At 43.0% G+C, this 12,559-nt stretch overlaps 1 protein-coding gene across 3 annotated transcripts in view; it reads left to right on the forward strand.

Moving 5' to 3' along the window:
• The window catches only part of LOC119437160 (protein CutA homolog), a 55,742-nt gene extending 45,947 nt beyond the window's left edge, over nt 1-9,795 (forward strand). For all 3 annotated transcript variants that reach the window (XM_049660328.1, XM_037704232.2, XM_037704233.2), the window contains one exon: nt 9,621-9,795. In XM_049660328.1, the coding sequence (XP_049516285.1) occupies nt 9,621-9,719 (99 nt within the window). In that variant the 3' untranslated portion in view covers nt 9,720-9,795. The remainder of the gene's footprint in view (nt 1-9,620) is intronic.
• Nucleotides 9,796-12,559: the final 2,764 nt, after the last annotated feature.

Genomic DNA, 12,559 nt, shown 5'->3' on the forward strand with positions numbered 1-12,559 from the left:
CATGCAGAAGATCCGGTACGACAGCCGACATCGGGACATTCGATTTCCACCTGGCTCCGTTGTCCTCCTATGGACACCATGTCGCCATGTTGGCTTGTCTGAAAAGCTGATACCACGCTACACCGGGCCTTACACAATATTGTGTCAGCTTGGTGATGTCAACTACAAGATCGCCCTGCTGGACTTGCCTGTCCCCACTGACGTTGTGCATGTGTCTCAGCTGAAACGTTACTTTGCCGCGAGTTTACGTCCCTTATAGATAGTGCCGAGATGGCGCCTTTACAGGCGGGGGTTATGTTATGGCGCAACCGAGAGTGGTGCCAGTCAGAAGACGATTTGACGTGTAGCGGTGGAATCGGTCCCGACGGCCATCTTCTTTATTTATCGTTTCCACTCTTGTATATATTGTAAATACATCTTTATTTGTGACTTCTGCATCGTAACAATATTGATTTGTTTATTAAAGTTATTTCACTGGACAGTTCTACAGCTGCACTTTGAGCGGTAGCACTATGAGAAGGGGTGGAGTGGGAATAGAATGATCAGGTTGCTTTTTCATGTCAGCAACCAGAGCAGAAAGAGATCAGACCACGCACTGCATGCAGCCTACATTCTGAAACCTTTTATGGACAAGTGTGCATTTGCAGAACACAAGCATCCTTGCTGCATCAGGAAAAGCAGTGGAAGGTGACGTCGCAAATTCACACCATGTCATGTCGAAGATTCCTCCACTGTGGTCTGTGTGGTCTGCCATGTGTGACACTCTTTATAAGGAGAGGAAACTGCTAGCAAATCTTACTGTCACGGAACCTCCTCGAAAGAGTTTAATGATAACTCTATATACAAGAAGCTGAAACTGTCTAGTACAGCAATGATTCTGGGACTGCTAAACGTAAGCTTTCACTCTACCTGTCAAAAGCTACATGCAGCGATTACATTCCTAGCATACTTTGGAGATGTGCTGTGCAGTCCTGTACTATATCAGTCTAAGGCTTGCCTCAGTCTCAATAAATCAGTGCATCTTGAACAAGGAATTAATTGTTTATAGCATGTGTGTAATGCATCACATACCTAACAAAGACATGGGAGGTCAAGGATCAATAACACTGAAGCAGTTTGCAAACAAGTTAGATGTTTTTTAAGATGCTTTGTTTGTCCAAACCAGTAGAAACTGGGACTACCACCTTAAATTGATAAATATTTTTCTCTTTGACGACCGGGTTATGATTGACCATAATTGCTCAGCATATTGCTTTTCTTTTTCTTTGCTTCTTATTACGACACACTTCTTTTGTTGTTTAGCCCTTAAAAAACATTTATTAAGCATAGCATTTCCATTGGTGGAGTGTAAGCAATTGACCTGAGCCACGGAGTGGAAATGGCCCAAATATTTCCACTCCGAGGAGTTCTAAGGAGTTCAGTTACTGAAAGGCTCCATTGCTCTAAATGGAATAGAATATGTGGTTCCAACTCCACAACACTGATACAACACTGCTTTTCTTTTCAGAATAAGCAGAACTTTTTTTAAATGGCTTGATGCAGACAAGGAGGTTTAAAAAAGAACTTCTGGAGTGGCGGTGCCCGTTATTGTTTACCACCAGGGGTGAAGCTAGCGCTTGCCCTGACTTCGACTCTCAAAGAGTGCCGTGTAGGCTGCAGTCCGCGCACATCTGAAGTGTTTTTGCTGTGCGAATGTAAACACTATGCTAATTGTAAAATAAAAGGTCGTTGTTTCTTGCTAAAAATATTATATTTGGCTGAGTGCTGATATAATAACTCTAAAAAAATGTACCGCGGCAGTCAGGTTTCCCCCTAAAACCTGTGAAACAAAGGTGTACATTTAATAGGATCTTTACAGCGAAATCAGCCATCTTAAACATGAAGGAGGCGAAAAGAAGGCGTTTCCTATATTGCACTATTCCCTGATGTCTCTTTGTGCCTTGAGTAAGATGGTGGTGGCCTGGCTTCACTTTTGAAGCAGCATTGCCACTCCAGATGTTTTATTTTTTTCAACCTCCTTAGATGCAGATAACACAATTCTGCTCCTTGAACTGAATGAATTGAAGTGAACATTACATGCACAAAAAATCAAAATGCATACTTGACTAATTAACAAAGTTCTACTAATTAAGCTTTTTACTAATTACCATATTTACCTAATTCTAACGCACAACCAGTTTTCGTGGGTTTGAAGTAAGAAAAAAGGGAACCTGAATATAACGTGTTCCTGATTCATAAAAGAAAAATATAGCATGCCCCCATGGTTTGGGATCCGAAAAAAACTTAGACGTGCAGAGTTTACCTTTAAGAACGGAAATTTTTTTTAATGAACTTTGATCAAGAAAGCCGCGCATTGTTGTCACCATTTGCGCTTCATTGGCCACAGATACCAAGCATAGAGAGGCGGTATTCTCGAGTGATCACTTTCGCGAGATTTTACCTGCTTCTGCATCGGACTTGTCGAAGTATACAGCTGACAGCATTCCTGGCACTGTGTGCCAGGAATGCTGCTTGGCACAGCACCAAGAACGCTGGTGGCCGTATACGCCAATGCGAAATCTCGCCATGCAAAATCTCGTGAAAGTGATCGTATCTCCATAAGTGATTGAAAATACCACTCCAGATCGTAGACAAGCACAAAATAGACACACAGCAACCCTCACGAAATTGTGCTCCGTCATTATCTTGTGATGGCAATGACGCTACATCTTATTGTTCCAACAGTAGGCTGTTGCCAGCTTCTGTGAACACGGTTTTTGAGTTCCCAGGAGTGGGACTCCTGCGCCAATTGTGCCATTTTGACACAAATGCGAATTCCAGCGCCAGAACAGTTTCGGCATGTGTGCTCCGGCAGTGGCCGCGGACATTGAGCTGATTCGTTCTCCGAAAAAGAGCGTAGCCGTTCACATTCCCGAACCGCTGATGATGCCTCCTGCACAGTTTCCGTAATTTTCGTGCTTATATCACTGGACTTTTCGGCGCTTCCGGCAAATAGCCAGCTGAGGTGCAAAACAACAAAAAGTAGGCTGAGGGTGCTGCGAGCAAACTAGATATGAGGGAGGCGTGCGCTGTGGCGGGTGCAGCAGGCGGGCTTCTCTGTCCCCAAGGTCGATATAACGTAAAACTATTCCAGTCTGTTTTTATGCCCATGTGGGCAAGGCCTGAGCAATTTTGACCTATCACAAAGGACTAATGGTGGATTTGGAATAAAAGGTTGTAGTTTCGCCCGAAAGACAAAGCATCGATTGCGATAGCAAATTGGTAGACAGCTATATGAACTAAGGACAATAGTATTATCGGCTGTGTAAACTTGTCAACATTCGCTTACTAACTAAATTAACAAGCATGGTGTCACACGCGCACAAGCAAACATCAACACATCTCACTCGATGACCGCGAAAACTCGCTGTTAAAATGCTGGAGTGAGGAAGCACGGGAGCAGCAGCGAGTGACCCTCCCCTCCTCCGGTGCCTTGCGCACTACAGAAGACTTGCTCCCCGTTTTTCTCCCTTGCATGCGCGAGGTTGAGCCGCCATCGTCGGGTCACCCTCGCACGCTTTTACTCGCACATACAGCATACGACGGCAGGAATGTGCCTAGAGTGTCCTTATAATTGCTATCGCAATAAAAACTGATTGGCATAGTTTTATGTTATACCAGGCCAGGGTTGATTACTGTTCTGTGGATCTTCGGTGACCTATGGTGACCCAGAAATTATCTTACCGAATCGATTCGGCTGCAAAATTTTAGAGCATTTTACCGCTATCATGATGAGCATCGGCACGGGAATATATGCTTTGATTGTAGTGCCACCGATGTTTTCGGCTTTACAGGATAGCATGCGCCGTGCCGCCGATCAACCCTCTCTTCTGCATTCTAGTACGCTATAGCTACAAAGCACACTTCTACTGCATGCTTCATGTTGGTTTATTCTGCGTTTGCTCGTGGTTTCGAAGTGAGCTGCCATATCAGGGCGGTGAATCTTCCTATACCTCCCATTGGTTGTTTTATAGCAGACGCTCAGTCGACGCTAGCGCCAAGGCGCACTTCAGTTAGGCCCTAGCGGATGGATGACGGTACTACGGTGGCGAAAAAAAGAAAGAAAAGTGGCGCGATTTTTTTTACCCTCTCCCTTTCGCTATAGAACTTTTTTTCTTCCTTTTTTATGATAACGTTGTTCCGCTCTTTTCTCCTTTCCCTGTTGACTTTCCTATTCCTCCTCACAAGCCTCGCCTCACCCTCCCCTCATGCCACGCGCAATGCTCTTTTTTTATTGCTTTAGCTGTCCACGGCGCGCTTTTTTTTTTTCGTCGCGGGTGTTATCAGACGCCCCACCGGACAGAAGCGCGTGCTCCGCGCTCCTCTCCTGTCCGGCCGTGCCATTCGTGCATTCGTGCTGCGTGCTTGCGCGCAGTGGAGTCTTTTTACGTTTTCATGCACGCAATCCCGTTCATTATTACGCATTATCAATCATGTGCCCAAATTATATTAAAAAATAATTGCACTTACAACATTGTTCGTTTGCGAAAACCAGAATTGGAGCAGACAGTGCAACACACTATAGAATGCAACAAAACGCGGATGGTGTTCCATGTTCGCACATGTAAAAAAACATTTATTGTAATTGATCTAATGGCCAATGCGCAGAATAGCTTCTCACGGCCTGCTTCTCGCTCGGTCCATAAAATCCACCTCCGTGAAGGGCACAGAGCATATTCTGCGGTTGTTGACCTTTTCTCTGGGCAAACCCATTAGGTCCATCCTTCCAACGTAGGTTAAAAACGCTTCCATCCTGAAGAACAGTGAAGATCATAAATTATAACATCGCAGTTGGAACATACAAAACAGAACTCGTTTCGCATCGCGGCAGAGTACTAGTTGTACCTTAATTCTCAGAAACGCATTTTTAAACGATTGCGACCAATTAGATAGAAATAAGTGCAAAGCGCGCACCTACACACGTGTTCCTTGCGATATGCACAGGTGGTACTATATTTATCAGGAGCTTTTTGTTCGCTGCTTGTTGGCACAACGATTTACAGCATCGTTGTGGTGTTTTCAAATCGGCCAACTACTGCCTCACCACCGGACAGCCATGTACGACTGCGCACCATTACTATCACAAATAAAAACCGGGAAGTAAATAGCACGGTGCTCACCTGTTGTCTTTAGGGATGCGGTGGAATTTCAGGTCGCATGGCTCACTTCGTCTTGATGATTTCGTACACCACTGAACCACACATGAACAGCGACAGCTGCGAGACATGGCGGGAAAAAAAGCTGAGAAACGTGCAACGGTAGGTTACCACAGGGACCACACTGCTAGCACGGAAGGCGAAAAACTGACCGTATAATGCCAGAAAAAAAGTTCTGCCGTTTTGGCCGTTATCAGCACAGCCGACGACGAGCACTGGCCGCGCCGCCGATAGTTGAAGGCGAGAGACAAACGACAAAGTTGAGAGAGGGTTGACAAGAAAAAAAAAGCAATTTTGGTTCCGTATCCATCTCATGGATGGCGCTGCAATTCGCGTGGACAAAAAACCAACTGAGTTTCCAGGGCCTGGCCATATTCCATTATTCTACCAAAATTCAGATTGACCTGCTCCAAACTGCTTTCAAAGGAAATTTTATCTGCTCCAAATTGCTTCAGTATGAAATTTAGTCTGTTCCAAGCTGCTCCAAAATGCATTTTTGTCTGCTCCAAACTGCTCCAAAACGTAATTTTACTTGCTCCAAAAATTGCTCTAAAATGACTTTGGGCGATGTCCCAACCCTGGGTTCCTATCTGATTTACTGTAAGTGCAGACAATTTGCTGTGAGCACATTGCTGTGTGCACAGCAGATCATTCTTACTAAACTTGTGGTGCTTTCTCAAGCTGGTAATTACCCATCTAAATAAGTACTGACAAAAATGTTTGTCTTGTTTTTATATCTGTAAGGGATAACTCTTGACCCAGTAATTAAGTTCATCACGAACACGACAAATAATTAATGACGTTGTCTTTTATTGCAACCCATTCAAAATGTGTGCCAACTGCACCGCAGCTTCGGATGTGAAGCAGGAGGCTATGCAAGTCACCAAAACCCAGTATGGCTGTCTCGTGATGCTGGACGCATAGACGCACACAGGCTGACAAAAGCCGAGGTGATTCATCATTCGATGGGTTAACAGGGGAGAGGATCCCCCTGCGATTCCAAAAGAAGCACACTATTGGAAGTGATCATTGTATGGCCTTTAACCGCTGCACTGGGCTGACTGACATGTGCTTGAGTTGTTTGATACCACATGACCACCACCTCTGGTGTCACTGACGCGAGCCCTGCTGCACATTCGAATTTGTGCTGCACTTAGCCCACGTTTTGAACTATTCAAAGTAATATTGATGTATTTAATTATTTGTTCTGCTCTCAAAAAATTAAAACTTCATATCGACAGCTACCATAGAGTCGACAGCTACCAAGAAAAAAAAACTGGAAACAAAATTGACGTGCCAGTACACTTTTGAAAATTGCGTTATGTTTTAAGCATGTGTGTGTGTGTCATCTACACTGTGAATGAACATGGTAGTAAAAGAGGAAGGTATGCATGTTAAAGGGGTTGAGACACCAAATTTTGAGGCTATAAAAAGCCTGCTGTAGGCTTCCTCAGTATGCAAAGACACTCAAGATGAAGTGTTGGACACATCAAACGTTTAAAATATATTTTAATTCACTTCCAAAGAGTGCCTAAATGCTCGCTTTCGCGATCGCGACCCATTGCTAGCGCGATTGACACCAACGTCGCTGTTAACGAAAGTTTTAGTGACGTCATACCACATTACAGTGATGTACAATGAGCGGTGACTCACAGCACTGGGCAAGCCTAGAGAGCCTCGAGTATAGAGTGCAGTGAGCCACATCGGACGCAGAGGTAGAGTCGGAATCGGAACTGCCGCAGCTAGTCATGATAACTGGCAGTGTGGTTTTGTTTGCCTCTGCTGGTACAGAACGTGTGTGCGAGAGCAGACGATGCAGCAGTGCGCACGTCACAGCTTTGTGGGCCCACGTGACCAAGCTTCCTAGACAGTGACGTCACTGTCCAACTCAGCGCCCAGAAACCGAAACCGAAAATCGTTCACACAAATAATGCGATGTGAAATTATTTACCGAGCATATATTAATCTTCGTGCGTGCATCATGCTTCCTGGAGCAATAACAAACGTTTAAAAAAAAATGCGCAAGCCACAAATTTGATGTCTCAACCCCTTTAAGAAGAAAGAGCCACTGCAGTATATGCCAAATTACCTCTTTCGATACAGTGCCTATAGACGGTTTCATGCTCGCGATAACAGCAGCGAGCGTGCCGCCCCCAAGAAACTTCCGGTCACGTGCCTTATCAGGTTTATGCTTTAAAACGCATGGTTGCTTCTTTGCCAGTTACATTCAGCAGCTACGCCAGTGAGCAAAACCGGAAGCTTTGCAGGGCCTATGTTTGTAATCAGTGAAACGGTCTATAGAAATTGATCAATTCGAACAGTTCTTTTTTATGCGTTTTTATACATTTCTGTCAGAATTCTACTAGCAACATCATGCACCCTCTGAAATGATGACTGAACTTTAGCTATTTGTCAGATTTGGGGAGTCTGGAAAAATAGAACTTTTACTGGAAGTATCGTCGAGGTTAGCCTCCAGTGCTCAATGACTGTTTTAAGTACAGCTTTATCCCGAGAGGTATTGCAGAATGGAATGCGCTCCCCGACTCTGTCATGTCAGCCTCATGCATCGAAGAATTTTTACAATGTGTACACGATATTCTTTTTGCCGCTAACTAATATGTATATCATAACTTTGTCAAAGGTGTATCTGTTCATATTCTTCTTTCGTATTTTTTGGGGGAATTTGCAAAGTGCATAGAATTTAAACTGATTCACATCCCTGTTGAGACGTGTGCAGTTCTTCATTTACTTGCTTTTTTGTTGTCATACTGTATTATTGTATGTGTTCGTATCTTCCACTCCTGTCATGGCCCTTCATGGGCTGACAGTATTATTAAATAAATAAATAAAATAAATTACTAAAAAGGCTCAAAATTTTCGCTTCGGTCAACTCGGCAACAGAATTTGAAATTTAAACGACAGAAGCAGCGAAGACACATACGCTTCTCTCAGGTTGTCATTTTTATGATCAGTTGTATAGGCTCCTTTAACAGTGTCTCAAACAACGTTAGATGCTCATGAATGTGTGTTATTTTGATAATTGTGTTCAACTAATATCAAGTGCTTTTATTCGTCAGTGCTTCGACAGCGTACGCATAAATTATTACGAGCAATTCTTCCCGTCATGCAGGGTTTTTACCCACACAAGCACACATTCAATTACAGACCGACCTTCGACCGAAGCTTGATTAGCTGTCTAAGCTGTTAAGTGCCCATATTCATTGCTTCACAATTTTGTGCAATGTTCCACATTACGCTACGGCACTGAACAGAAACTGAACACTGCATGTGGAGGCTCCAGCGCCAATTGGAACGCACACTAGACAACCTTGCTTGCTGAGAAAAGCTGATCGAATGAAATAATCAGTATCAGGAGGCTTCTGCATGCTCCCTGACCTGAACTATTGCTTGACAAGCCTAAAGAGTGGAGTAAAACAGCAACCAGGTGCCTGCTGCAAAGAGTATAAACAAATGCTCCTTGTACAATAGAAACTTACCCGTTCTCACAGTTGCAAAGCTACTGCTTTCCTCCATAACATGGACATCACTATGTCTTGTACGAATGGCAGCAAATCTTCATGATAATTTTTTTTACATGATCTGACTTACAAAAATTGGGAACTAAGAACCAGGTGCATATTTTGTATATTTCGTCTTTTTTTTACACGCAGTACCTGGACTGAAAATAGTGAATTTTTATTGATGTTCCTCGAGGTGCTTCTTTGAAGTTCCACTTAAGAATTCTCAAAAATTGTTCGAATAATTAAATCTGCTATTTACACATTCAAAATGCTAGTTAGTCATCAGGCTATTATTTTATGTATCACAGGATACATTGCAACTACATTCTATATTGAAATGCATTACATATTGAAATGAACTGTTAAAGTATAAAAGCCCCGTGGATGCGCGCATTTGTCATGGTAACGAAAGAGTTAAAATCTAGGGTGTATGAAAGCTTGTCTGGTTGGGGATAATCATGGCACAGTTGTGTAAAAACGGGGAGGGGACACTGACCACAGGAGAAACGGTACAAGTTTAAAGAAAGAACACCATTGCGAACAAGGCCGCCATGTGGGAGTCGATATATATTTTCTTGTTTCTTTTAAGCTTGTGTTTTTTCACGTAGGTATGGTCCATGTTTTTGCATGACTTCGCCTATATGCCCCATTGTGATTTATGAGAATGTCTACTTGCCTTACTCAAAATGGAGAAAATGGCCATTGAGAAAAAGCTGTGGGGAATGCATAGAGGAACCTGTGCGATACTTTCCATTGAAATAAAAAGCTTCTGCAGATCCTGGTGGACGCAGTTTCTGTTGCACAAGCTTTCTACACAATTTATGCTTGTGTTCTCATCATGCACCTTGCAGTAGAGTGTAGTTCAAGAGTAACTTTTTTTTGCATTTGCACATTTTGTGTGCAGATCCAGCATGGAAACCCTCCATACCTAAAGTGGATCTCCGAAGTTGTGCCTGAGGCAGGTGATGGAAGTGTCACGTCAGGGGCAGGCCAGGCGAAATGAATGAAACAGTGTGCTGGAATGCTTGAGCAAGTGAACATTTTTGCATGCAAAAATAAAAAGATGCTGTCTGGAAGAACTTTTGTTTACATATGTCACGAACCACTATGACCCATTGATTGATGTACACTTCTACTCATTTAGGCTGTGCCCACATTCACTTCCTGACATTTCAGGTTTGATTTCTGTGAAAGCCAGTTGGAAGATTGTATTATTTAAAGGGGCCCAGAGCATTTTTTTTAGAGCGCAACTCTTACTGGCTCGTTCCTGCGGCGAACGGAGGCAGTGGCGTAACCGAGTGAACGAGTACAACAGCGAAGGATGAAGGACTCTAGCCGCGAACGGCGGAGACAAATTAGAGCGGCACTTTCAGTGATGTGCATTCGGGAAATTGGTTTCATGCGTACCCGCGCAACTGCTCGTTGCATTCCTGCATACTCATATATGGTATCAGCCGTACCGCTCGTTTCGTACTATTGTCTGCTCACGTCAGCTCTCGCTTGCACTTGTTTGGTTTGCTTTGTTTGGTCTTGTTCGCGCTTATTTCGATTGTCATGGTTTGCGATTGTTTTGTAATCTGATTGTATGCTCGACACAAATTGTGCGGTACTTTCTGGAAGCCAAGCGGCACCAGCAATTACACTGGAACTTTCAACGAGTCATGTATAAAAGCCAATGCGCTTGACCCACAGATCAGATTTTTGATGATTGCTGACTCTGCTACGTGTCTCAAATTCTTTGCCTCAATATATTGCGAAATGAAAACGTATATAGCTGGACTCAAATTTCGCTTTAGGGAGTATCGTAATCATTGGCGAATTTTTTAACACAGTAAATGAACCTCTTAAAGCAAGCGCTGCTCGTGGCCATAGATGTGAGCAACATTTGCACACCTGCCAACCTTTACCATTTTATCGTAACACAGTAAATAAACCTCTTAAAGCCAACGCTGCTCGTGGCCATAGATGTGAGCAACATTTGCACACCTGCCACCCTTTACCATTTTATCGTAACACAGTAAATAAACCTCTTAAAGCCAACGCTACTCGTGGCCATAGATGTGAGCAACATTTGCACACCTGCCAACCTTTACCATTTTATCGTAACACAGTAAATAAACCTCTTAAAGCCAACGCTACTCGTGGTCATAGATTGGAGCAACATTTGCGCACCTGCCAACCTTTACCATTTTATCGTAACACAGTAAATAAACCTCTTAAAGCCAACGCTACTCGGGGCCATAGATGTGAGCAACATTTGCACACCTGCCACCCTTTACCATTTTATCGTAACACAGTAAATAAACCTCTTAAAGCCAACGCTACTCGTGGCCATAGATGTGAGCAACATTTGCACACCTGCCAACCTTTACCATTTTATCGTAACACAGTAAATAAACCTCTTAAAGCCAACGCTGCTCGTGGCCATAGATGTGAGCAACATTTGCACACCTGCCAACCTTTACCATTTTATCGTAACACAGTAAATAAACCTCTTAAAGCCAATGCTACTCGTGGCCATAGATGTGAGCAACATTTGCACACCTGCCAACCTTTACCATTTTATCGTAACACAGTAAATAAACCTCGTAAAGCCAACGCTACTCGTGGTCATAGATGTGAGCAACATTTGCACACCTGCCAACCTTTACCATTTTATCGTAACACAGTAAATAAACCTCTTAAAGCCAACGCTGCTCGTGGTCATAGATGTGAGCAACATTTGCACACCTGCCAACCTTTACCATTTTATCATAACACAGTAAATAAACCTCTTAAAGCCAGCGCTGCTCGTGGCCATAGATGTGAGCAACATTTGCACACCTGCCAACCTTTACCATTTTATCGTAACACAGTAAATAAACCTCTTAAAGCCAACGCTACTCGTGGTCATAGATGTGAGCAACATTTGCACACCTGCCAACCTTTACCATTTTATTGTAACACAGTAAATAAACCTCTTAAAGCCAACGCTACTCGTGGTCATAGATGTGAGCAACATTTGCACACCTGCCAACCTTTACCATTTTATCGTAACACAGTAAATAAACCTCTTAAAGCCAATGCTGCTCGTGGCCATAGATGTGAGCAACATTTACACACCTGCCAACCTTTACCATTTTATCGTAACACAGTAAATAAACCTCTTAAAGCCAACGCTACTCGTGGTCATAGATGTGAGCAACATTTGCACACCTGCCAACGTTTACAATTTTATCGTAAAATGCCCTTTTTATAGAGCTGGTTAACGATTGTCTTTTGATACCAATAATTTTATGGTTTTTCATTTGTAGCCAGTTTAAGGGCAAAACTCATTTTAAAAGAATACAAATACAGTCGCCCAACGATATTTCAGAGGTTTATTTTCGGATGCGCTCAGTTATTTTGATACACCCTTGAGCAGCTGTGCCATTCTCTCATAGAAGCAGTATATGTAAACGACAACTGAAATTTCAGTATCCTTTTAATTCATGAAAAAATTTCATGAACATTTCTGTTGCACACACCATCCTTCTCTTGACTATATAGCTTTTTTGCGTATTTACGGTGTCCCTAAAGAACAAAACCTTTGATGTCGTTTTTTTTAATGCACAGTTAACATTTTGACTATTAATGGAATTTGAGCATATTTTAAAATTATTTTTTTGCTTTGACTGCAGTGTTCCTCAAGTGTTAAGGTTGGCAGGTCTGCATCGGTAGCACTTCCTTGGCCATGTTACGCATAGATGTATGTGGTGCTTCAGCGACAACTGTCTCTAAATATTAAAAATATGTGATTCGCGCCATGATGACAGTTTTGCTGGCCAAGTTTCACAACAGGGACAGACAAAAAGATCCTTGGTG

This window comes from Dermacentor silvarum, chromosome 1 (assembly GCF_013339745.2).
Source record: "Dermacentor silvarum isolate Dsil-2018 chromosome 1, BIME_Dsil_1.4, whole genome shotgun sequence".
NCBI classification, from domain to species: domain Eukaryota; kingdom Metazoa; phylum Arthropoda; class Arachnida; order Ixodida; family Ixodidae; genus Dermacentor; species Dermacentor silvarum.